Source organism: Salvia splendens, chromosome 13, assembly GCF_004379255.2.
Source record: "Salvia splendens isolate huo1 chromosome 13, SspV2, whole genome shotgun sequence".
NCBI lineage: Eukaryota > Viridiplantae > Streptophyta > Magnoliopsida > Lamiales > Lamiaceae > Salvia > Salvia splendens.
Genome location: NC_056044.1, coordinates 28,893,872 through 28,921,504, shown reverse-complemented (window position 1 = coordinate 28,921,504; position 27,633 = coordinate 28,893,872). Strand labels below are relative to the sequence as shown.

At 35.1% G+C, this 27,633-nt stretch overlaps 2 protein-coding genes and 2 pseudogenes across 3 annotated transcripts; 2 read left to right on the top strand and 2 right to left on the bottom strand.

The window, feature by feature from the left end:
- Positions 1–373: 373 nt before the first annotated feature.
- LOC121762326 lies at positions 374–1,521 on the top strand (annotated as a pseudogene).
- A 136-nt stretch (positions 1,522–1,657) lies between these two features.
- Positions 1,658–4,568, bottom strand: LOC121762325 (annotated as a pseudogene).
- A 656-nt stretch (positions 4,569–5,224) lies between these two features.
- On the bottom strand, positions 5,225–11,629 carry LOC121762968 (lipase 3-like). Of its 2 annotated transcripts, none has more exons than XM_042158995.1 (9): positions 10,644–11,629; positions 10,059–10,232; positions 9,159–9,549; positions 8,380–8,621; positions 7,931–7,999; positions 7,757–7,813; positions 6,877–6,929; positions 6,709–6,784; positions 5,225–6,489 (listed from the first exon to the last, which is right to left on the bottom strand). In XM_042158995.1, the coding sequence occupies exons 1-9, from the start codon at positions 10,658–10,660 to the stop codon at positions 5,562–5,564; spliced, it is 2,007 nt and encodes a 668-aa protein (XP_042014929.1). In that variant the 5' UTR covers positions 10,661–11,629; the 3' UTR covers positions 5,225–5,561. The 2 variants fall into 2 exon arrangements, with proteins under 2 accessions (XP_042014929.1, XP_042014928.1); XM_042158994.1 differs by having other exon boundaries at positions 11,341–11,628.
- A 2,071-nt stretch (positions 11,630–13,700) lies between these two features.
- LOC121761228 (protein ASPARTIC PROTEASE IN GUARD CELL 1-like) lies at positions 13,701–15,468 on the top strand. The gene has a single exon (XM_042156855.1). It carries the CDS (start codon positions 13,789–13,791, stop codon positions 15,226–15,228), a length of 1,440 nt encoding a protein of 479 aa, XP_042012789.1. The 5' UTR covers positions 13,701–13,788; the 3' UTR covers positions 15,229–15,468.
- Positions 15,469–27,633: the final 12,165 nt, after the last annotated feature.

The window sequence follows — 27,633 nt, the reverse complement described above, 5'->3', positions numbered from 1 at the left end:
AGGCAGAGGAGGATGACACCGAGAAGGCCGTGTTTCAATTTGAAACTTCTAATTGAGAAGAAAAAGAGCGAGAGAAGGACATGACAGAGATAGAAAAAGGGAGGAGGAGGAGGACCGAAGGTGATGGTATGGCGGAGCTTGGCGGCGGAGATGCTGGAGGGGGGAATTTCCGTCAAATTTGACGGAACCGTCTAAAATGGACCAAATGTGACTCGTTTTTATTTGTGAGGGACCGAATAATTCAAAAGATAATGTTTTGGACAAAAATTAAAAAATCACAATATGCTAAGGACTAAAATGAGCCTTTAGTCTTTTGTAATATATATGACAAATGCACCCATCCCTTGGAGTCGCACTAGTGACAGGTGGTCCTTCTCTTCCATTAATTCTGATCTAGCATTCCTCCTCTCCTTATTCCTGCAACTCCCTCTCTCCACCATCTCCAACAATTCTTGACCTCTCAACATATACATACATATATATATACACACACACGCATGTCGGGAGGTTGGTCGGGTGGTGGGTGGAGCCGGGAAGAAGAGAAGGAATTCGAGAACGGCATTGCCATGCACTGGAACGAGGAATGCAAGGAACAAAGCTGGACCAAGATTGCTTCAATGGTTCCCACCAAAAGCATTCTTGGCATCACTACATGCTTCTTCTTGAAGATGTAGCTGCTATTGAAGCTGGGAATATCCCATTACCCAACTACAATACAACCATTGCAGCAGCTTCATCTTCTTTTATGTCCACCACTTCTTATAAAGATAAGCCCTTTTCCAACTCTGGTTTCTCTCCGGTGGAGCCCAGCGCCGGCAAGGGTGGCGGAGGCGCCAGCCGGTCAGAGCAAGAGAGGCGGACCGAAGAGGAGCATAGGTCTTTTACAATTTTACCCTCTAAATTCTAATGTCCCAAATGTTCAACTTTTTTGTGTGATGCAGGTTGTTTTTAGGGGGGTTGGACAAGTTTGGGAAAGGGGATTGGAGGAGCATTTCAAGAAACTATGTGATTTCAAGAACTCCAACACAGGTGGCAAGCCATGCCCAGAAATACTTCATCCGTTTGAACTCCATGAACAGGGACAGGAGGAGGTCCAGCATCCACGATATCACCAGCGTCAACGGAGAGGTTCCGTCATCGGCCCACCTGCCTCCGCTCGTAACCGGCCAGCAACCCCATCCCCCGCCTGCCGCTGCGTCTGCAATGAAACATCATCAGAGGCCAAACATGCATGGATTAGGCATGTACGGCGGAGGGGGCAGCCACCCATCAATTAAATGCATCCAGGGCACCACCACCAGCCATCTTATGTTCTTCCAGTCGGTTGTCCCATGCCACCGCCACCTCAGCCACCCATCAATTAAATGCTAAGAAAACTAAACTGTTCAGGCCTAACTTGTAAAGCACATTTTTGCCCAAGTTGCTTAAAAAGCAGAGAAACTAACAGGAATAGAATAATGTTTTTTTCCACTTTCTTTTTATCTGTAAATAACAAATCTATAAAAGTGCGTTTAGAGCAAAGAATGTGTCATTTAAAAGGGTGATCATTCAATAAGTTTCTTCCCATTATGTTAATAGCCCAAAATATGACACAAAAAACAGAATCGTATAATAGAATAAGCATAGATATATATGAAATATGTCAAGAACCATCAAGTAGAATAATGCTCTGTAGTAATTTAAAGAAAAATAAAGAATTGAGAACAAAAAAGACATGATGTACTCTCTGCTCGTACAAAACTGCACCATATGCAAAATGGTAAGTTTCTATTACCCTTAAGAAATGACAACAATAAGAGTCGTAGGAATGGTGTTGTAAGAGAAGCTGCTGCTGCGAGACCCCAAGATTTGTTCCATCTCCACGACCAATAATAACATGATTGTAAAAACTAGGCTGTGTTTTTCTTGCTCCTAAAGTTCTCTTTTAGAGATGCAAACTTTTTCTTACAGTGATTCACTGATTTCCCAGGAACTGCTGTAGCAATGCGCTCCCATCGTTGGTTAGTGCCTTTTGGGAAGGTTTTCAGTGCTTGGATCAATGCTTTCTCCTGGACATCGGACCACATGTCTGCATCAGAACTACATGAAATGTCGTTTACAGCAGCTTCACTGTCAGCTGAGGCCTTGGTCGTTTCCTCATTCTGACTGGACGAGTCCTTCAAATCCTTCGGGTCCTCAGTGCCTCTGTCTTGCCACGTTGCTCCTGAAGCTGTCCTTCATCATAGTGATTTTCTTCTTACATTGAGCCACAGTTTTTCCGGGAACTGCAGCTGAAACTCGTTCCCAGCGCTGGTTAGTGTCCTTTGGGAAGGTTTTCAGAGCTTGGACTAAAGCTTTTTCCTGGACAACGGACCATGAATCTTTGTCTGACGAAACTCCATTTGCAGCAGTACTGTCGCCAGAGCTCAGGTTGTTTACACTAGGATTTGATGACTCTGGCAAATTATCAGGAGCCGAAGATTGACTTTCCTCAATGTTAATGGGTGTGCCCTTAACCTCCTCCCTAGTTGTGAGAGGAGATACTATTGTAGGCGTAGGCTTTCTTTTCTCAAGGAAGGAGTCAAAAGCTTTAGCAGAATCCGGCTTCTGTAAAAGTACTGTTTTTGTAGCCTTGAGAATCTCTTCCACGGACCGACCAGCACCAATATATTCAGAGATCACTTCCCACCTTCGAGAAGTTCCTTTATGAAATTTCAGCATTCCCTTCCTCAAAAGATCAATCTCTTCTTTAGTCCAAGGTTTTTCTCTTTTCTCATAGCTGCTGTTAGTAGCATGTCCATTCATAGCTACAGAACCATTCGGTTTAGAATTTTTTTCAACTTCCTTCACATCCTTCAGTTTCTGATCAGTGTTGAGACACTCAGCTAGGAGATTTCCACTCTCAACCAATCCCTTCCCTTCCATCCGATCACATAGACTTTTGAGCTGATCTTTATCATAAGATGAGCAAAGACTTTCCAAGTCATCAGCAGTAAGACCATGCAAATGCTGGGACAAAATAGGTGCTGAAAGTGTTCGAAGACGGGTCCGTTCTTTGCGAAGGAGCTTCTTTTCTTTCTCCTTGATCTTTCTCTGATTTGAAGTAGCTTCAGCGGCCCTTTTCTCCTCCTCCTCTTTCCGTTTCTTCTCCTCTTCAATAATTCTAGCTGCTTCCTCCTCCTGCATTTTCTTGGCCAAAACCTTTGCCTCCCTTTTCCTTACCTTCTCAGCTTTCAGATCGTCTTTTCTTCTCAAAATTCTCGGGTCTCGTTTGTAGGCATTATCAACAAGAGTGCGTATACGTGCATATTCTTCTTTCCTTGCCTTCTCCGAAAGTTTAGCATTTTGCCTTTCCATACACCTTTTGTGATCACGGGACTCAGCTTGCTCCAGATCAAACTCATCAGCATGAGGAAACTCCCTCCAGCTCTTGAACGCATACCAAAAGTCATAGAAACTATCCACTTCTTTGATTGGACTTTTATCATCTCCCAAAGTCGGGACAGCCTGGTTAACAGACCAGCGCCCATTCCTTAAGAAGGCAGGTCCAAAGACCTTGTAGAAGTCCTGTGGTGCACAGTCAACGGGAATTTCATCATCAAACTCATCTGTGGAATCATAGATTCTTCTCTTGATAGGGTCTATCAGCACCTCATATGACTCCTGAATGGCCTTGAACAGACTCTCTATCTCATCCTTCTTTGCCTGCTTCGCATCCTCAGTTTTCTCGAGGAGCAAAAGAGCAGCCTGCTTGTCAGGATGATGTCTCAGAGCAGCCTCACGATAACTTTTCCTTATCTGATCTTCAGTTGCCAGATACCTCAAATGACTCAACCCCAACAAGGCATAATGATCTTGCTGCTTTGAATCACCGCCATATTTCTTCTTTCCTTTACTGCTGTATGACTCTGATGATTGAACATAAACATTCTCTTTCTCTTCCGGAACTGTCTTGCCATCATCTTTGTCCTTGTCATCCACCTCCACAAAGTGTCCTGACAGCTTAAGAGCAGCATCATGGAAGGCATGCCCTGCTGGTTCTCGATGCAGCTTAATCGGAAGGCTGTTTGAGCAAACTATTATTGGTTTGCCATCCACAATTTCCTCAGAGTACGTAATCAGAAGCATGCTTTTCCGAGAAGCAATATCCATCACTACACACATAAAATATATCCAGAATAAGCTAAAAATGCATCTAACTACAGAAAAATACAGATAATACACAGGACAACAAAAAAACAATTTACTAACATAAAGCAGAAAAACAACTCCAGAACACGAAATACACGTCGCACACCGACATAACAAATCAAAACAAGCAAGTTTAAATCAAAGCGTTCAGCTCAATTCGACTATTCAACGATTCAAAAAAGGACTCATTAAACAGACAAGCAAAATATATTTCTCATTGGAGAAAATTAAAGAGGCAAAAAAACATACGTGTGGTAATCGATAATCTACAACGAGCGCTCCAAGCATGAAGTAATCCGTGTCCGCCGTTTCAACCGTTGCCGCCGCCGGAAGTGTGGAAGGAAGGGGAGCTAGGGTTTCTGTGATTGCTATGCTACGTCGCGACGAGGCAAAGCATACACAGGAGAGAGGTTTAAATCGAGAGGCCAACGCCTGTATATATGGCGCCGTCAGTTAGCATTTGTTCGGCCCAAAATAGGATGGGCTTTTTGCGTATTTACCGTTATCTAAAGTTAGTTATTCGCTCTCTATTTTTAATGCTAGTAGGTATTTTTTGTTTTTTTCAATTGCGGGCCTTATAAATTCTTTTCAGACTAATTTTGATATGAAGAATTACACTATATGCCCAATTTTAGGATTATATCCAATTTATGAAATAGCTGTGCATCTTATTAAATAAAAAAAATTCCATATGGGAGTGGTTTTCATGAGAAATTATTTAAAATGAAAATTCATATAACTAAAACTCATATCAGTTTGTTGATACAATAATATCAGATGGCATCATAAAATATATCAATTCCTGATATTGAGTTAGAAACTCTAATTCATGAAGCAACAAATTGATATTAAGTCGGGAGTTGATATACTTTGTGATGCCAACGGATATTAATGTATAGGTGAACTGATATAATTATGTGTTCTAAGTTCTAACTTAAAAAAAATTCTGAAGTGAACCATCTCCCTTTCCATATATGTATAGATAAGAAAACTAGTAGTAATTTTTATGAACGAATCAAAATTAAAAAGTGGACGGAAGTATAAATTTTAAAAATACAAAAAAATAGTTTGAATTTTTATTATAATAGTACAACATACATCATCTCAAGAATATTGTGAGGTCTAAAGTTACATACAACACTTTTGACATAATACAACACAAACTAGAGGCGCTTGCTATTAGCTCCAAACCACACTGACGTCTCTAGTTTTCTATTCCCAGGAAAAAAAAAGGAGAGGAGGAAATCGAGACCTAAGATGGCTTAAATCTTCACTAACAACACCAAGCACTCCCAACTCTATCTCTTTCTATGTATGTACATAGGCTGAACATCTCCTACAATGAGGAGATAAACAACCAGCTCTCACGTGTTCACTTTGGCTGCTTTCACCTACAGATCTTTCCTCTTCACCTTGATGGACTTAGTCCTGTTCATCTGCTTCGAGGGCCCGCCCACCAGCAGCAGGCGCGACATCACGTAGGATAAGAGCTCCTCGCGGTGAGAGAACGTGAAGTCCAAGTGCGCGTACTCGAACTCGCTGAAGGACACCTCCACTCCTGCGTCCTTCATCACCGTGTAGTGGTTCCTCACCATGGATGGCTTGATCACCCTGTCCTTCCTCCCGGCCACGAGGTCGACGGGGATGTCGATCAAGCTGTAAAACTCCCCCAGGTTTAACGGCCCCGGGGTGCCATACACCTCTGTATTCGCGGCCCGACTGCCATAGTCGAACATTGCAAACTTCTTCGTGCGCTTCATCTGCGCTAGATGCATCGCCACCCTGAACGCAACGCCTGGCATGTCGTTCATGTTGTAGTGAGGTAGACCTAAGACCCCGACCCAGTTTGAGCTGTCGCCACCGACGACATAACTCATGAGGGTCTGTACCAGTCCCCCAACCGCGGGTAAGTTGTGGAAGTCGCGAGCCAACTTATTTAGCAGCATACGGAAAAACCTAGTGGGAATATAGAAGGCTGGAAGGAAAGGTGCTAAGAGAGGAGAAATCAGAGAAAATAAGTACTCTGATACAGTGAATACAACGGTAGAATCATGGTGGAAGCCAGCCGGTGAGAGTAGGATCATTCTGGACAGTCTGTGGGGTGTTTCCTCTATCCTACGAGTTATAACGTACATCAAAATGGCAGCTCCTCCCAGGCTGTGACAAATTGCACAGAGTTTGTAAGGTTGATCAGTGTTACTTTCTTCCTTGGGATCAGATTTGCGAGGCTTCAGTTCAGAAATCTTAATTTCGTGTATTTTCTCCACCATTGCTGGTATATCTCGAGTCCCATGCTCATTGATTGAGTATTTCCAATATCTGCATAAGTTCAGTTTAATCAGGAATGTTAAGAAAAGGTTAAACCAAATAATAAGGTCAAACCTCCAAAAAAGGCACTAGACATAATAAACAATACCATAGAACAGCAATAGAACAATCTTTGCTACCTTTATATTGTTGGAGCTTAATATAAACTTACTCTGTATGATTATCTGATATTTAAATTGTCAAGTATGCCACAAAAAAGGAGCCACTTACTGCCGGGATGAGATTTTCGTGTTGATGTGTTCTCTCGAAACTAATCCACGAAAGTTTCCAAGAAAAACATCATAACCTTCATATGAGCGGGAATGAAAATCAATATCACAAATTATACTTGCTATATATGTTCAAGAACCGAGTTTAGCTTTTGGATATTGTACAAACCTTGATCAAAGGCTGCAAAAGCAGGAGAACCAACGACACCATTTGCCACCCAACTGTAAAAATTAAATACTACTGTTAGAATATAGGTAAAATACAACAAAATCATTTGGAGGTATAAAAATAACAACACCATTAAAATTCACAATGCATTACTACATAAGACATGTCAAATAATTAGGAACTATTAAGAGTAAATCCGATACTAATAATTACATTTAGACTTCAATTTTACCAACTAATTGGTATACTAAGATGGCACAATTTACATAACAAAACTCAAAGTTCAGTTAATCATAATGAAATAAAACCTTCCCGTCACGCACCTCAAAGAATGGTCAGATGGTAAACTGGGATTAATTTTTTTTTTAGTTTGTTGGTTACCTGGTTTTGTTATGTACGGAGTATTATGTAGTAGTATAACATATACAGTATGAAACACAAATGGACATAAAATTGATGCTGGTAGCCCTAAGGTTAACTTCATAATCTATATCCTTTTTGTTCATCTTACATCTGTTTGTAATCCAGAAACTTATCTTTTTTGTTCTTTCTATTCCCCGGATAAGAATATTAGGCAGTCACATTATGACAAAGTAAATGATATGATGATGCTAGATGATTCAAAAATAAGAAGAAAATTTGAAATCGTGCTAATCATTAGAGCAGACACAGTAATTGGTTATTGCCAGAAACATTTTCCAAGGTCCAATACAAAATATGGTAGGTAACAAATGAAATTCAATGTGAGCTGTAGCCTTGCATGTAGTGAGGCCATTGATTTAGATTAAACTTACCATTTCATCGTTAAGTAGGAGATATTACAGATGATATCAGGTTTTATAAACTACTATCATCATTACTGATCTATGACATAACTCACCCCATAGATGAATCTAATATTCCATGCTGCAGATAGGCAACTTTTCGTGAATCTCTCCTGCAATAATTTTACAAACATCAAAATGCAATTTTATTTTTCCTTTTTCAGGAGGTAAAGTGCTACTGATAAAAATTGCATTAAAGTAACAACTGATCACGTGTTTTGCTCACTAACCTTGGCATCCTTTCCAGATGAAGTACGTATCCATCAGCTGTAACCACACGGATAGCTTCATAAGGATACCTAAACCAGAAAAAGACAATTGAAACCTTTTGAAGTTTATAGTTGAGGTCCTAACAAAAAGATATACTGTCGAACGTATAATTCACCGATGGCAGTGACTTTTGAAAACGACAAAAGATATAGCGTAAGGCAGAGGAAGGCAGTTTGTTCTAAAGTGGAAAGCCACTAAAAAAGTCAAGTTCCAAACGCCAAAAAGAACTACACATCATGACCTCAATATACAAGCACAAGTAGGCGGAACTGAGCATGAATGATAAAATGTTCAGCATATCCCCACAAAAATGGAGCCTCGACACACAACACCATTTAGCCACCTTATATGAAAGCACAGTAGAGGAAATGACCACAGAAAAGATAACATTAGATCACATTTCTCATACCCAAGCTCTGTTATGACATCTTGACATGTCCTGGCATCTGTATTGAGGTTGAAAGACGTTTTCCTTTCAGAAGGAGTTGGATCCTTATCTGACAGAACAGCAGTAGGGCGAAAACTGAGTTTGGAGAAGAACCACTGGCATACACTTCTCAAGGTATTTACTGGAGAAAGCACGCAATGGGCCGCCGTGTGAACAACATCAAATGCAGATTCTATGAAAAACTCAAATGCTAGGTGGAGATCCTAAAAACAAAAAAGTATGAATGAAGACATACTTAGTAACTTATGCACTATCAAAATAAAGTGCAGGAAGCTCATGGTCCAATGATAAGAAATACACCAAATGACCATTCTTGTTATCATTTCTAATTTCAAGCATATAGGTTGAGGACTTGACAAGAAAAGGAACAGGAATAGAGATGTAGATATGTCAATCAGCTGGCCCTCCTCTTATATTTCACTTTTTCGTTGAGTTGTAGTTAGTTAATCATTAAGTTGAGAGCCAGACAAGAAAAAGAAGAGGACTGGATGTACATATGTCGATCAGTCTTCAGTCAGGCAACATCATATATGTCACATTCCCATTGAGTTATAGTTAATGTATCATTCAAGCACCACAGGATTATAATCAATGAAAAGCAGTATCATAACATCAGTGCTCAAGATAGAGACCATGCTTAAGATTCTTTTGTGGCAATTGTATGCCAGGAAGAGAAATAGTTGTAACATGGTCCCACATCATCTTGGAAAAATATTATGTAAATGAGCATTGGAGCATACCTCGACAACGCCATGTCTGCGATCAGTGGCCCGTTGAACAAAATGATCCTTGAGATTTTGCAATCTTCTAGGAGATTGTGGGACTGAAGGATAGTTTCCTGACCTCACGGGGGCTTTAGAAGTAGGAAAATCTGATCTAATGAAATAAAGTGGTAGGAAGAAAAATAATTTCACAGGATACAAAACACATGAAATTATAAATCTTATCCACCATATCCAGCTTCTGTTCTGTTTCGTAAAAATACTTTCTCGTGAGACTCGGGAACTTTGTGACAGAGGAGACGGAGGATAAATATCACATTCTTCTCCATCGGATGAATAATCCACAGTTGAGGACGTGTCAGAATCAACAGAAACTTCATGAATGAATTTATTGAAAGACGATACGCCACTGCACACATTCAAAACATTATTTCCTGTCGATCAAGAAATATACAACCAAAAGAACAGGGTGGGTACCTAGTTATCAACTCAGACATAAATGACTATCTTTTATACCTTGTAAATTATAAATTCAAAAGCTGCACCTAAATGCAAGCCTGACAAAGATATATGAAAATATCTAACTAAGCAAGTTTGTGGTTAATTTCAAAATGGGTCAGTCCCCAATCCCACACAGTCAAAATGAGGGGAAAAAATATGCAGCATGTCTCATCAATATTTTAGTACATTAGACAAAAATAGATATCCTTCACTTAGGTGTCTATTCAGTCGTTGACTGCACATTCAGGTCTATCTTCAGAAACAAATATAAGATGCTGTCATCTTCAGAGCGAAGCTCAACATAATAATGAATAAATCTGCTAAACTTGAATGCAATAAGACACGAAAGCTGAATAATCATACACAAAGAAAATTCTGCAGTTCCTTAAAGAATTTATATAAAAAAATGAAACTTACTTCTCCATCCAACGAGGAAGTCGAGGTCCACGAAAAGTTGGCCTAAGCTCCCAACCATGAATGCCTTCAAGAATAGAAGTCTTTCCAGGCAAAATAGACAATAATAAAGCTGACACTCCATTTATAAATCTTACAATATTGTGCAGAGATTCATATGTGATCGTCTTTACCGACCTAAATCATATCAACAGGGAAAAGAACCACAGTTGTAAGATGGCTGGTGTATCATAATGTCTTCCATGCAGAAAAAATATAAAAAGGAGAAGAAATGGCTCATAAAATGAATGTATGGAAGCTTGGGAATCACTTCAACAACTTCAAGGTAACTACTGACATCTTGTAAAGGAGGACAGATCCAGAACTACCAAAATAACTTTTTTCAATAGTTTGTGGTCTGGAACTCGTTCACAAACGAATGTGAAGATATACTGTATCACGCAGTATGAAGTATTTCCCACAAGTAGCATGGTGCAATTCATGTTGTTTTTACATGCCTTACTGCACAAATGCTCCCTCTTGATAAAATGATAAATTTATCCTGAATGTGAAGGCTTAATTTGTGCATCAAGTGAATGTATTACGTACTTTATCACAAAGAACATCCCTCAGCAGCTCAACATAAACAATGCTTGCACTCGGTGGATATTGATCGTAGCACATGCAAAAATATCCATCACGTTTAAACAATAGAAGGCATTATTCTACTTTGCTGGACATATTTCATTCTTCTCGTATTCATGTCTAACCATTCGCTGCCTCCGGTGAACATAAAACGCTCCATTTGGATTTCCGGAGTCAACTTCACATTAAGAGCAAACAAATTCATTTTGTCCTTCCACTCAATGCAATAAAATATACTCCACTAATTCCCCCCAAATATCCAATCCATTCAACAAACAAGACTAATACGTGTTGATTCAGCGACATATGCACTCACAGCAGCTCCTCATCCAATACGTAAATCTGACTCAATTGCTGCAAACCTGTCTCCATACACACCCCTCTAACCGCCAGCTAATTACAATAAATTCTCAAATTAATTTAATCCTCTGTCTCAAGCCACAGCTTTCCATCAATGAAGAAACACACAATGATAATCAACATAATTCTACCAACAGAAATGAAAAGGAACCAAAATTTGCAACTAAAAGAATAAGAAACAGCTCCCTGATAAAACCATATTGATCACCAAAACCCAGCCCCAAATTAATCAAGCAAAATACGAAATACTAAAGCATCAATAATGCGCGCGAAACGAGGAAGAAGGGGAGAGAATACTGACTCTTTGGTTACAGCGAGAACATTGTCAACAGCCCTTTGCATCGCAATCGGTATTCTGCTCCTCTGTTTTTTAGTTTTTTTGGTTTGTCTGGAAGAAAATCCCCAAAATAGTGCAGGAAATTATCCAGGAGGATACGAATCAAGGAAAAAATAGAGAGAATTGTGGAAGAAGAATAGGGATTGACAGTCGAATGTTGTCGACGGATTAAGGCTTCAATATTCAACCAAACCAAACAATAAAATGTAACCAACTTTAGTTACGTGGTGCTCATGGCTGTTATGTGGTCGGTTATCCCAATTCCCTTTTTTTTCTTTATTTTGCAACTCCATCGGTCACAACGATAGTTTCATCTTCCATTGAGTTTTATTTTATAAAATGAATCAATTTTATTTTTAATAAAAAAATTTCTTTTATGAAATTCACTTCATTATTCAATAACAATACTGCAATCACTTTTTTTTTATTTCTACATCTCTCATATTTTATCTATTTTACATTAAAACATTCCAGTATCTCATAGTTCTTTATCAATTTTATATTCAAACTCCCTAAAATCTCTATTTTTATAAGACGGATAAAATATATTCTTATATTAAAAAAGACATTTCCCTCATCCGGCATAGTAGTAAGAGGATAAATTGTGTCAATCTTTGTTGCGTAGTACCTTCTAGGCTTGTACGCATAAAGAGTCATCACAATGAACGAAACTCTAATGGAGTACTACCTTTGTTAGGAATCAAACCTAAGATATAATGTGCAATTATCTCATTGAAGACCAACTGAACTAGAAAAAATGTCCTTAGTTTGAAAGACGATTGGCCATAAATTAGGGGGCCTGGCATTGCCAGGTTATTAGAGCTAGCCTGATCTATTATATTGAAAAAGTTGGTGGAACGTGAGTCCTACTTTTACAAGCTATTAATTTTATAGTGAAATATAAGTGAGATGAAATTAATAGAATGTGATGTTCATCATCAAAAATAGTAAAAGAAACAAATGAGAAGTTTATTGGTGGATGGGCGAAAGTTGTAAAATGAAAATTTATTGGTGGACGGATGGAGTAATAATATACATTCGTATATAATAATTTAAAAAACATTAAGTGAATTAATGGTGTGGTTCGTTAGTAACTTAATTAATATTATAATTCCGCACAGAGTTTAAACAACAAATAAATGACTCAATTCACACATTGGTTCTGTCCCTATTTTAATGTAAATAAATGGATTAACTGTATTGTTCTCAACTAAAACACTAATTTCAACTTCTACCAGTATGTGCAACTATTATAAACGTCAATAGGTCGAGCATCCCACGGTCTAGGTTTCAAGAAAATCGTAATTATAAAGAAAATTATCTCAAAATAAAAAATGAGATATAATATATGTGGACCACTGTATTTTTATTCACTACTTCAAGCTACATCTCCTTCATTTCAAAGATTGTAAATGGTAAATCAACTATATTCATCATAATATTAATATTAGTGCGGCTCCACAATTATAATGATGTATCGACCTATTGTATACAATGATAGGAGAGGACCACTTAAGTTCAGTCCACACATTTCCCCCTATTATTAGTGATTTTAAAAATAATTGCTATAGTTACAGAATGAATGAAACGTATATGTACACTTTGGATAAATATATTTTTTCAAATGGTTTAATAAATACTAGGAGTACTACATAACAAAGTTTTTTACCGAGTTGGGCTCTGAGATTTAAAACCCACTAAATTCTGGGCCCGACAATGAAGACCAATAATAGTCTTATAGACTCGGTTCGACCCAATTTTTGGCCACCTCTAAATAGTCAAATCTATCTTAAAATAGCATGGTCGGAATTAGCCAGTTAATAATCAGGATAATTTTCATACTATAATGAAATTAATTATTTAAGTCAAGATGGACAAGTATTTAGTTTTGTATATATAAGATGATAGTAATTTATACTATAATTTTGTATGTATAAGATGACATGAATGCTGTGTGCTTGATACGAAAAATAAAAAACACTTAGCTTTGTATATCTATTTGCATTTCAATTTATTTTGCAATTGGACAAAGCTAACATTACAGAAAAATAGAGCCGATGATTTAAAAGGACCAACTAGTTAATTTATTTCGTATACCAATTAACCGAGAAACTAAAATAATGCTATTATGCAAAAAAAATAAATCACGTGACTCAAATGGAACATGACTCGAATAATTAGAGATAGATAAATGGAGTATTTGTTTTGTATATCTATTATGCAAAAAAAAACATGTGATTAAAATGGAACACAACTCAAATAATTAGAGATAAATGGAGTATTTGTTCATTTGCAAAGCGCAGGACGTATTGCGTGATCAGTGTACTAATGTCAAACAAGAGATAAGTTGGGATGTGCGTTCATTAAGTAAAAGGTTGAAACGATTTCATGTCACTTTTATGAAGAAATTGCATGCTCCTTCATCTCCATACCCAAATCCAAACCATGTCTATCAACCACAAGCCTATTTCTCTCTCTCTCACCATTTTAATTTTATCCCTCCTCCTAATCTCTCCACCTTCATCATGCAACACCAACTTCCAAATCTTCGACGTCTCAAATTCACTACAACAAACTCGCCACATCTTCTCTCAATCATCACTCCAACAACAAAACCACCACCACCACATCACCGCCTCTCCTCCTCCCTCCCTCTCCCTACCCCTCCACTCCCTCTCCTCCGCCGCCGCCAACAACAACCACAACTACACCTCCCTCACCCTCTCCCGCCTCGCCCGCGACCAATCCCGCCTCCGCCACCTCCTCTCCAAAATCAATCCCAAATCCAAAAACCCTAACTTAAAATTCCCGGTCACCTCGGGATTCAGGCAAGGTACTGGCGAGTACCTCGCCCGAATCGGAGTAGGCCGGCCCGCCAAACAATTCTACATGGCGATCGACACCGGCAGTGACGTCAGCTGGCTCCAGTGCCGCCCCTGCGCGACTTGCTACACACAATCCGACCCCATCTTCAACCCTATCAACTCCGCCACCTACAAATCCCTCCCCTGCACCTCCCGCCAATGCGCCGCGCTCGATTCCTCCGCTTGCTTAAGAGGAAACTGCTTATACCAAGTATCCTACGGCGACGGTTCCTCCACCGTCGGAACCTTCGCCACCGAGACAATCTCCGTCGGCGAACAAGCCTTGACCGTCGCAATCGGCTGCGGCCACGACAATGAAGGCCTATTCGCCGGCTCCGCCGGAATCCTAGGCCTCGGCGGCGGCTCTTTATCTCTTCCTTCCCAAATCAAAGCGGCCTCATTCTCGTACTGTCTAGTCGACCGCGATTCAGAGTCGTCTTCCACTCTCGATTTCAATTCCACCGTGCCGGCGGATTCAATCGTCGCGCCGATGCTGAAAAACCCCCAAATAAAAACCTACCTCTACGTCAGACTCACCGGGATCAGCGTCGGCGGGAGAGCGATCCCGATCCGGCGCGGCGCGTTTGCGATCGGGTGGCGGGGGAGGGGAGGGGTGATCGTGGACTCGGGGACGACGGTGACGAGATTTCCGGCGGCGGTTTATTCGGCGCTGCGAAACGCGTTCAGGAACATGACGGGGGAGATGCGGCGCGGCGGCGAGTTCTCGATTCTGGACACGTGTTACGATCTCTCTGGGTTGAATTCGGTCAAAGTGCCGACGGTGTCGTTTCGGTTCAGTGGCGGGAAGAAGCTGCCGCTGCGGGCGGAGAACTACCTGATGCCGGTGGATGGGAGAGGGAAATTCTGCCTTGCGTTTGCGGGGACGGAGGAGTCGCTGTCGATCATCGGGAATATTCAGCAGCAGGGGACACGTGTCACTTTTGACCTTGCTAATAAGAAAATTGGATTTAGCCCTAATAAATGCTAGTTATATGGCTACTTATGTTGTGTATGAACTAGAGTAAGGAAATCGAACCTAAAACTTAAAATTTAAACAAATAATTTTGACTACGAGCATATATAATGCTAGTACTTGATTATTTCCTTTGCTTTAAGTCATTATTTAAATGGAAAAGAGGTTTGAATGATAGAGTAATTTCTTCTTGTTGTAATCTTAATTATTATTGCATTGTACGCACATGACTTGCACTAGAACAAACTACAAAACTTTCAATTACTTGCATTGATTTCTTAAAATGACCAAAATCTAAAGCACAAAGGAAAACATTTTAAAGACAAAATTTTCAATTATATCATAGTAATCTTTTTCTTTTATGTTTATGGTACTTTTTTGTTTGGAAACATCTAAATTTCTTTGAAAGTGTAATTCATATGAATTATTTTATAGATTGCCCTTATTAAATGCTCCTTATACTATATTCTTGACATTCAAATTAAGAAAGTAGACCCTAAATCGAGACCCTAAAAAATAGTGGACTATTTTAGTGAATGGAGGAGCGAGTAAGTTTTCCGAATTGACCTATGTATTAATTTTGTGTTAAACATTTTGCATTTACGGTATATATCGTTACAACAAATATAGTATATTATTACATTATTACCAAACGAATAATACCCATCAAACTTAATTGAAATAAATTGACTCTTAATATTATTCAACAACTAATAAAACAAGTCATAATTGTGGGGCTGCGCGTTATTATAAGAAAGAGCTTTAATTAATTAAAACAAACTATATGGGTGCCCGAGAGATTTGTAGACTCAAGTTAATTTATTGCATGGCAGTAATATTTATTGCATGCCCTTATTTATAGTTTTATACAGATTGTCAAAGTAAACGCCATTTTTATTATGCCAATGGTTAACCAACTTCTGCGCCATTCAACTAATTGTACAATTGGTGCTAGGTTTAAGTAGCTTTAAGAAAATTTATGTGAAGTTATGGAAGGATATATTGCGCATTAGGTAGCAAACATGTTTCAATTATGTTGTTGGAATAATTGATATTCAAAATTGCTTAGTGAGTAACGGAGATATATTTTACGTTGGGAGCCCAATAAGACATTTCATAGTTGGGAGCCCAAGAAGACATTCATAGCTTTTTCATCAAAATTTATGTTGAGAACAAGATAAGGAGATATTAAACTCACAGTTTATTTTTTTACAAACGTCAAAAAGAATCAGTTTCCTATATACAAACTATGCCCACATTTTTATTTTTAACAAGGTCTATTTTTAGTTGAAATTAATATAGACTTTTAACATTTGTAAGTTCGCACTAGTCTAAATTCCGTTGGCCAATGCTTAGTTTTAGGTTCCGGTGTGAAATTACAATATACTCCTACTATGGAAAACTCTTGATGATGCATTTCTGATGGCATGTGAGTATATAAATCCAAAGAAAAATAAAAATAGAGTTTTATATCAACAACTTTCAAATTAGTTTTACTACTTTTTAAAACCAAAAATTCAATACTATGGGTGATAATGTGATATTAGAAAGTTAATTATCATTAAGAGCTTTTTAACTATACCTTTAACTTCGAAGAACGTAATTTTTAGCTAATAAGGCCGGTAAATTTGAAATATTGTGATATAATGGAAAAGGTAAAGCCCATTAACATTAACCATGGTCCAATCAAATCAGATATTTGTCATAGCTTCAATAATTGATGGGCCAAGTCAGCCCATTTTCGAGCTGATCCAGTATATAGGTATTCAACTGAGAATACAAATTCACTTCATATATGATTAAATGAGAAGCAAAGGATTCAATTAAACTGACTTTACACCTCCTTCAAATAGAAAAAAAAAAAAGTGACTTTACACCAAATTAATATTCCAGGACAAATTCGCTTTAAATAAACATTTCAAGACAAATTAATTATTGGGTATTTATTCCATTTTAGGGGATTGATGATATTCTTTTAAGGTTCCAAAGTAAAGTAAACGTGTTTAGAATGTGAAAGCTAGTTTACCAACCATTTTACTAACATTGGTGAATTAAATAAGTCATTGTCACGACGGATTATTCGACCCTTAGGGGCTAGGGCATATGTAATTCACTAATCATTTGTAACATTGGTGTATTCTGTTTTTTTTATTTCAAGCAAATCAAATCTTGAATGAAATCGAAAATTATATGTCAGTTTGTAATAAAAATTAAATTAAAATAGAACATGCTAGTATTATTATTTTTTGAACCCGATATATTATATTATTTTGAACATAATTTTAAAATGACGTTGTCTTGATACTATACTTGACACATCATCTATCTTTTGTCGTTTTGATCTCGTTGAAATGTGAATTCATTTTTTTCTTAAATACACAAAAAATTATGTACTTACACACCGATTTTATATGTTATGGGAAAAACTTTAATTATAGCCCATAATTTACATTTTACAACCAAATAACCCTATGTTTCAAAGGTATTCATGTGAATAAATATCTTTGTATTGCTAATGTATGACATACATGCGAATTCGATTTTGCAATTAAATAGTATTGCTAAATGACTTTTAAATGTCTTTGCCTAATATAAATTATAAGTTGTGTAATATACATACTATAAATGAGTGTGGAAAAAATGATCCCAATAAAGTGAAGAATACCAGATTTATCCTATCTTGATTTTATATTTGAAATGTGACATGTTCACCAACTTTGTTTCCTCTTTATAGCTTTCAATGCAATTTCGAGACGCACCTATATTTTTATGTCATCGGATTAATATTTTACAATCTATAAATAAATAATATTGCGTGTATATATCTACGGAATTTGATATGAGCAGCATAATTGAGATATAGTAATTAAATTGTGTGGACCTTCATTAGAAATTTTACATTTTCGTGAGAATGGATTTTAATTTCGTCGTTTTAGTTTCTAATACTATAAAATAACTACTCTGTAAGGATAAAACAATGAGTAATTCTAGTATTGCATTTAATATTTTACCAATAAAACATGAAATAAGAAAAATATAGTTAAAAATACATGTTAGTGAAATCTGTCCTTGTATGTATGCATGTATGTGTTATCAAAAGCATATTTGCAGTTTTTGCCATATTAAACTCCAACATATTATTTGGTGAATATCGTTTTCCATGACGACTTACTATATTAATAAAATGGGACCATCCTTTCATAATTCATAGAGTAATAATTATTTTTTGAAATCGTAAAACATGGAGTAGTAATTTTTGTTGTTACGAAAATGTTTGTCGGTCCATATGTTAAAATTTGCATGCGTGTGTTATATATATAGACCTGGCGTATACACATAGTAACAAGGGGGTACAACTGTACCCCAAAACTGTGGTGTTTAATATTATATGTAGTCTTACATAAACAAAAGTTGTCGATGACCCAGTGGTAAGAACGCTTGTATTGAAGGCATTGGCTTGAGTTTGAGCCTTCTCAAGCTCTTTTTTCCTACTTTTCTATTTCACTTAACTTTTTTTTTCTTCCGATTAACTTTGTTTAAATACATACCACCTCTTTTTCAATTTAATTTTGTTATCAATCCGTTAAATAGTTTATTTTTAGTAAATACATATATGACTAATATAAAGCAAACTTTAATAATTGTTTACAATAAATTCAAGTTTCATTACTAACATGAAAGTATCATAAATTAGTAATTATAAAACTCATCTCATAATATTCATATCTATATAATACTATAATCCTAAGTAACAAAACATAAATATTTGTATTTCAAATGCATAATTCATCGTCTAAGTGACACTATAAAATTATTTATTTATTTTTTAATAACTTTTATAATAAAAAAATATATAAAACTATATTTTAAATAATAGAACAATTGATAAAATAAAACAAAGAGAAAAAAAATCAGTCATGTTTTGAAATTTTAAATCTGAATGGAATTAGTTTTTTACTTTTGCACCCCCAGATTGAAAATCCTGGATCCGCCACTGTATAGAGTACTACCAACATATTTATAAAATTCATTATATATGACTATATGAGGCTTCCCTTTTCCTTGTTTCTATATTGCATCATTTGCAACATTCACTACTTTTGCGTCCATCATCTATATGTAAATAATTAATTACTAGTACGTATCAAAGTAATTTAAAAATTTATCAAATTTTATTTACAAAAAAATAATTATTTTATGTAGATTAAATTTTTGTCCATTAATTTCATGACCTTCTATGAGTAAAATCTAAATAAATTTGTAGTGTTCTTTGAAATAAAAAAACAACCATAGGTAGACATTAAAATTTAGGAAATATCGTAAAATAATCCAAAGATGAATCATGAACCTCACGTTAATTAATTGGTAACAAAATAGTTATTTTTTCTTTCGTGGTATAATTATTCAAAAGAAAGCGTACAATACTTTTCAACTAACTGCAAAATTACCTTCCCAAACGGTCGAATAGCATAAGGGCTCGTTTGATAGCTATGTCATGTTTCGACTAGACATGATACCATTATGATAGTTATCATAGTTTCGATTAGTTAATTTACATATATTGGGTGTTTGATAGATTAAGATAATTGTGATTTATCTTATTGTAGTGTTTGGTACAATAAGTCACAAGCAAGGATTAAAATTATGATTGCCAAAATTATCCTCATTAATTTAAGTTAATTACTACTAAACTATCCTCCTTACAAAAATTAGCATCTTTTAAAGCTAAACTCCTAAAAAATAACATATTTTCAGGCTAAACTCCTTACTTATCAAAAAATTATATTTTTTCTACAAAAAAAAATGTTTGTTTATTTTGGTATTCTATTTTTGTAAGCATTGATTATTTTGGTCAAATTTTATGAATAAGCATTGATTATTTTGGACAAATTCTATATGAAAATATTTTATCAAGTGCCAAATTTTGTACGTTCAAATTTTTTGAAGTTTAAAGCGTTTGTGGATTGAATAAAATCATATATTTTTATTTAAAAAAAAGCAATTGCCTTCAAGTATTACGTAATTATAATTAGAATGTAATATAATGAAAATAAAGTGTGAATAACAAATTGACATCAACAAAAATCAAAACATGATTTAATAAGAAAATGGCGTCTTTCAATACAACAACATAAGTAAAACCAACACATATTTTGGTTTAGGGTTCGAAATTTTGATGGGTAAAATTGTATTTTGCTAAAACTAACTAGGCTTCCATGATAAATAACATAGGATTTTGGGTAGTTACAAATATGAGTGAAACATAGGATTTTCAGTGGGTTTTGTGCGGACCGGATATAAAACACAGGCTATTAAGTTTGGTAACATAATTACCAAACACATAAATAATCCCAGATTAATCCCTTATCTATGTGTAACATAGCTACCAAACTGCCCCTAAGAATATATATCCATGTTTAGCTTCAAAAAGAATTTAAAGTTAGAAACCTAATCCATAGAGTCCAAATCTATTAATTCTAAATTAACAAAAATCGTATATACAAAATGCCCTCGAATTTTAAATCGGTTTTTTATTTAAACCGGTTTTTTTTTATTAACTATCATTTATTTACTTAGTTACCCTTTTTTGTTATATTTGTAAAGATAAATCAATATCAAATCACATGGATTATATATGGAAATATGAAATTAATAAATGTGGATGATCACTGCAAAATAAATTGGTGCATTTAATTAGGAATATTTAGGTAACGCTAAGAAATGGATGATAACACACTATTATTTGTTTAAAGCATTTAAAATTATTTCATAATGAAATAATTGAGTGTGAAATAATAATATTATTTCGTTGGATGATAACATTAAGAAATTAAGTGCAATAGTTGTTTTATAACTTAGAATTTTAATAATTATTTCATATAATAATTAGAAATGAAATACTGAATTTAATTTGATAATAACAACAAGAAATTAGGTATATATATGAATGGTCATTTTTTATAATTAGAAACTAAAAAAATTTAATAATGAAATAATTGGATACGAAAAACTATGATCATTTATGATCATAATACTAAGAAATTAAGTATATATTCATGTAGTTATTTTTATAAATTGAAATTTTAAAAATTACTATTAATAATTGGATGTGAGTTATTATAATTATTTCATTTGATAATAACACTAAGAAAGTAACTATGTATATGCGTTTAATCATTTTTATAATTTAAAATTTCAAAAATTATTTAATAATAAAGTAATTGGATGTGAAAGATTATAATTAATTTATTGGATGATAACGTCAAGAAATAAAATATATATGCAAATAGTGGTTTTTCTAATTTAGAATTTTAAGAATTATTTAATAAAAAATAATTGAATGCAAAATACTAGTATTATATTTAGTTGGAAGTTAACACATGTCGTCATTCAACTTAAAATTTTTAAAATTACTTAATAATAAAAGAATTGGATGTGGATGATTATGATAATTTCGTTTGATGGTAACTTTTAAAATTAACTATATATATATATATATATATATAGGGATGTATTCATTTCCTTTTCTCATATTTCCTCCTATTTCCTTCTTGATCTTAGCCGTTGATTTCCTGTATCCAATGGCCTAAATTAGTGTGTTTAATCATTTAATTTAATGATTAAAAAAAACGAAAAGGGCTTAATTGGTAATCAATAATTTGGTTGGTTATGGCAACTTCCTAAATTTACTCCAACTCAATCTTCACGGTTATTATTCCTTGCCAAACGCCATTGACGTGAATTTCTCCATTACATCTGTGCTTTATGAGAGGCAGCGACGGGGAACAGAGGTTGATGCGACGTCGGCTCTGTGCTGGATCGCGCACAACCATGGCGGGAGGAAAACAGCAACATCCGTGCAATGGCGACCCTAGTGGTGGCAGCGGTGGCTGATCAACAGCGATGATGGAGAGTCGCGGCTGCGACGAATCGCAGCGGCGCTGAGAGAAGAAGATAGGCGGAGAGCTGAGCTTTCGAGCTCGCCGACGGTGACGACGGAGTACAGATCGGAGGGCAGAGAAAGCGAGGTTGGGAACATGGGTAGTAGCTGCGCGAAGGACAGCAGCCGTGCAGCAGTTCAGCGACGGAACGCCGACGAAGGAGGGAGAGCAGACCTAAACAATGGCTGACGGTGACGGAGAATTTTCTAAGAGAGAGGGAGCGCTGCGTGAAAGGAGATGCTATACTTTGTTGAATTCTGATATGTAGAGTATAATGCGCAGTTTAGTTTCTGTAATGCATCATATGTGATATGTAATGAACATTGATCTTGACCCGTTTAATTAAACTTATGCAGTGTTTCGATGTTTGGCTCACGTTTCCTGTTTTCCCTAAGGGTTTAACAAGCCTAGGGGCTAGGGTGTAGTACGTTCTAAGTCTAAATAACATTGTCCAAATACACGAGATGCAGTATTTCATCTGGGGTCGCACATTCATAGCGTGTATGTTTTTTTAGTGATATACATAATGTACATATTATATAGTATAATGCGCAGTTTAGTTTCTGTAATGCATTATTTGTGATATGTAATGAACATTTATCCTGGTCCGTTTGATTTAGTTGTGCAGTGTTTCGATGTTTGGTTCACGTTTCTTGTTTTCCCTTAGGGTTTAACAAGCCTAGGGGCTAGGGTGTAGTACATTCTAAGTCTAAATAACGTTGTCCAAATACACGAGCTGCAGTAATTCATCTGGGGTCGCACATTCATAACGCGTAGGTTTTTTTTACTGATATACATAATGTACATATTATATAGTATAATGCGCATTTTAGTTTCTATAATGCATTATTTGTGATATGTAATGAACATTTATCCTGATCCGTTTAACTTATGTTGTGCCGTGTTTCTATGTTTGGTTCACGTTTCTTGTTTTCCCTAAGGGTTTAACAAGCCTAGGGGCTAGGGTGTAGTACGTTCTAAGTCTACATAACGTTGTCCAAATACACGAGTTGCAGTAATTCGTCTGGGTTGTAGAGTATAATGCGTAGTTTAGTTTCTGTAATGCATGTTTTGTGATATGTAATTCACATTTATCCTGCCCCGTTTAATTTAAGTTGGGCCGTGTTTAGATGTTTGGCGCACGTTTCTTGTTTTCCCTAAGGGTTTAACAAGCCCAGGGGCTAGGGTCTAGTAAGTACACATTAATAACAACGTTAACAAAGACCATTAGTTTGATTTATAAAACTAGTGTTTAGTTATAATCGCGGATATGCACTAATTTTGACTGATTTACATAATGTACATATTATGTAAGAGACGAGGGCCCTTTCTTCCTCTACGGCTCTTCGGCTCACCCTTAGGGTCTAGGGACTATTTATAAATCAAACTAATGGTCTTTGTTAACGTTGTTATTAATGTGTACTTACTAAACCCTAGCCCTTGGGCTTGTTAAACCCTTAGGGAAAACAAGAAACGTGCGCCAAACATCTAAACACGGCCCAACTTAAATTAAACGGGGCAGGATAAATATGAATTACATATCACAAAACATGCATTACAGAAACTAAAATACGCATTATACTCTACAACAAATGTACATTACGTACATCTGTTTTAAAAATGTCTACGCGCTATGAACGTGCAACCCCAGACGAATTACTGCAGCTCGTGTATTTGGACAACGTTATGTAGACTTAGAACGTACTACACCCTAGCCCCTAGGCTTGTTAAACCCTTAGGGAAAACAAGAAACGTGAACCAAACATAGAAACACGGCACAACTTAAGTTAAACGGATCAGGATAAATGTTCATTACATATCACAAATAATGCATTACAGAAACTAAAATGCGCAATTTCACAGTCATAGAGCATATTCTCAAATACACACAAAAAGTTATATAATGCATAATTCAGTACAAATAATGCAATGACATGCATATATGATGCACAGGATTTTGATCCGTTTTCTGTATATGGATTAGTATAGTTATTGTGTAATGTACGAACGCATTATTTGGTGTAGGCATTGCATTATGCACTAGGATTTGTAAATTATGTGGTTTATGTTAAGCAATATGAGAGTTAATCGTACACGTATATGGACAAATAACATAATACACACTACATTGTAAAATAACGTGGACTGCATTTAAAATAAAGGCAATCCGAATAAACGACATGCACAAACTGTTCGGCTGCGTGTTTGAAATTTCACAGTCATAAAACATATTCTCAAAAACAGAGTACTGCCCCAAAACCAATCTCCGTAACCGCCCTTTTCTGTCTTGGATTTAACTGCTTCAAGTAGTTAAAAAATTCCAGCGGTGGTCGTCTACAGTACAGCCGATTAGGCTTTCGTCCCTTTAGCTGTTTCTTTTCAGCATCACCTGCGACCGCACTGGGAGCGCCCTCTGCCAACCTATCCCTGAACCTCTTAGCCAAAGCAACTGGTATAACATCATCTACTGTATCATCTATTTCTGATTGTAGCCGCTTCTCTGAAATAGAACAAACAAAGAAAACTATCATAACATTTTCAATAAAGTCTATATAATACTTATAGATGTTCACATGATAATGCATTAAATATTACTGATAATGCATTGTCTCAACATGATAATGCATTAAATATTACTGATAATGCATTGTCTCAACATGATACTGCATTAAATAATACTGATAATGCATTGTCTCAACATGATAATGCATATAATATTACTAATAATGCATTGTCTCAACATGATAATGCGCATGGGTTATACATAAAATATAGTAAACTGTATAAATGATACCATTCATATAATGTAGTCAATACTACAAAAAATGCAATATTATAGTTTCAAAATGCATTGCCCACACAACATAATAAAAGAAGCTCATTCAAACTGAGGATCTATGGCAACACATCCAAATCCCTGAATAATGCATAATTTAGTTAACTTAATGCATAAATAATGTTCTATACTGCATAGTCTACACTATTAAATGCACAAACGAATTGATAGTGCAGCGTCTCAACATGAAAACGCACATGTGTTACACACATAATGTTTGAAACTATATACATTATACAACTCATATAATGCATTCAATAGTAGGAAAAAAAAATCCAATTTTACTGTTTGCCAATGCATTGGCCACACAACATAATACAAAAAACACATCCAGACTGAGCAAATATGACAACACATCCAACACCCTTAATAATGCATAATGTAGTTACCATAATGCATAAAGTATGTTTCATAATGCATAGTTTACACTAAAATATGCACATACAAACTACTTCACGAGTTTAATCAACACAACACAAAACACACGACACTATGCACATTGCATAATTTACTGCACATAAAGAATACCAATCATATAATGCACAATATACTCCAAAAATGTACAATTACAGTTTCATAATGCATTACCCACACAAATTGATAAACCTATTCCATCCGGACTGAGCACATATACACCAACAGATTAAAGAACATTGTAAAGTTATTCCTTTTTAAACTGGATAATGAGCAATCAACAGAGTTGCAAATACCCTTTCACGCAAGCAACAAATAAGATATTGAATAGCGTCGGAAATTTCACCTGCATCCTCTGATGCTTGAGAGAGTGGTCGACCTCTCGTGGGCATTTGCAAAGTTGAATGCTTTCCATTTACATACCTGCAAGATTTGTTGAATATTCGTCGAAACGAGTCAAGGCCGGTCGATTTGTGGCAGATGCAACCACGGTGGAGTGTAATCACCGAAATATGTCACGGAGGCTGTCAAAATCGATTTGTGGGAGATGTAACTAGGGTTTTAGAGAGTGGAAGGAGTGGGGAGAGTCGAATCGTATGCTGGAGAGAAGTTGGAGAAAACTGAAGAGGCGTAAGATTGCAAATCGCTTAAAATTCGCTATTGCCAAAAATATGGCGGTTCCATTTTACTAACTTTACTATATTACCCCCATAATGCACAACTAAAGGTTCTATAATACAACGCGGAAATCATTATTAAGGATTAACGTGGTCCGTTGATTGAAAAGATCTAACGGTTATTAGTAAGAAGAGAAAAGAATCTAAGAGTGGAAAAGGAGAATAGTGCTCCCCTATATATATATATATATATATATATATATATAGTCATTTTTATAATTTAGAACTTTAAAATTTTTATTTAATAATAAAATATTTGGACCTATGAATAAATTGTTGTATAATAACACTAAGAAATTAAGTATATATATATGTAGACATTATTATAATTTAGAATTTTTAAGAAATGTTTGATAATAAAATAATTGGATGCAAATGACTATGATTATTTCGTTTGATGATAACACTAAGAAATTAAGTATATATGTTTGTAGTCATTGTTATAAATTAGAACTTAAAAAAATTAGTTATAATAGAATAATTGAATGTGAATGACTATGATTCTTTCGTTTGATGGTAACACTGAGAAATTAATTATATATGGATGTAGCCGTTTTAGAACTCAATACAATTTTAAAAATGACTGTATTTAACAATAATATAATCGAATATGAATGACTATGATTATTTTGTTTGATGGTAACATTAAGAAATTAAGGATATAGGCATGTAGTCATTTTATTAATTTAAAATTTTAAAAATTATTTAATAATAAAATAATTGGATGTGAATGACTATGATTAAATTGTTGGATGAAAGCTCTAAGAAATGAAGTATATATGCATGTAGTCATTTTTATAGTTTATAATTTTAAGAATTGTTTAATAATAAAAAATTGGTTGATACACTAATAAATTAAGTATATATGCATCTAGTCATTTTTATAATTTAATAAGTCAAAAATAATAATAATATTAATAATAATAATAATAATTGAATCCGAATAACTATGATTATTTAATTTGATAATATTAAGAAATTAAGTATATATAAATATATGTAGTCATTTATCTAACTCGAAATTTTGAAATTATATAATACTAATAAAATAATTGGATTGCTAGTGACTAAGATTATATTGTTGGATGATCACACTATGAAATAAAATATATATGCAAATTGTCATTTTTATAACTTAGAAGTATTTAATGATAAAATAATTAGTTGTGAAACACTATTATTAAATTGTTTGATGATAACACTAAAAAATTAAATATATATGCATATATTCATTTTTATAACTTATAATTATTTAATAATGAAATAATTGGTTTTGAAATACTATTAATAAATTGTTGGAAGATAAAATTTAGAAATTAAATATATGTGCATATAGTCATTTTTATAACTTAGAATTTTAAGAATATTAATAATAAAATAATTAGATGCAAAATACTAATATTATTTTTTTATAATAACAATAAGAAATTAGTATATATGATGCAATCATTTTTTTATATTTAGAAATTTAAAAATTAGTATTTAATAATAAAATAATTGGATGGGAATCACTTTGAATCTTTGATTATTTCGTTTGATTATAGCACTAGTT

Coding starts and splice junctions, on each gene's coding strand:
- LOC121762968 (XM_042158994.1), bottom strand. CDS start 11,381: ATGCAAAGGGCTGTTGACAATGTTCTCGCTGTAACCAAAGA. Junction 10,233..11,340: donor GTTCTCGCTGTAACCAAAGA/GTCAGTATTCTC, acceptor GATATGATTTAG/GTCGGTAAAGACGATCACAT. Junction 8,622..9,158: donor GCAGACATGGCGTTGTCGAG/GTATGCTCCAAT, acceptor TTTTGTTTTTAG/GATCTCCACCTAGCATTTGA.
- LOC121761228 (XM_042156855.1), top strand. CDS start 13,789: ATGCTCCTTCATCTCCATACCCAAATCCAAACCATGTCTATCAACCAC.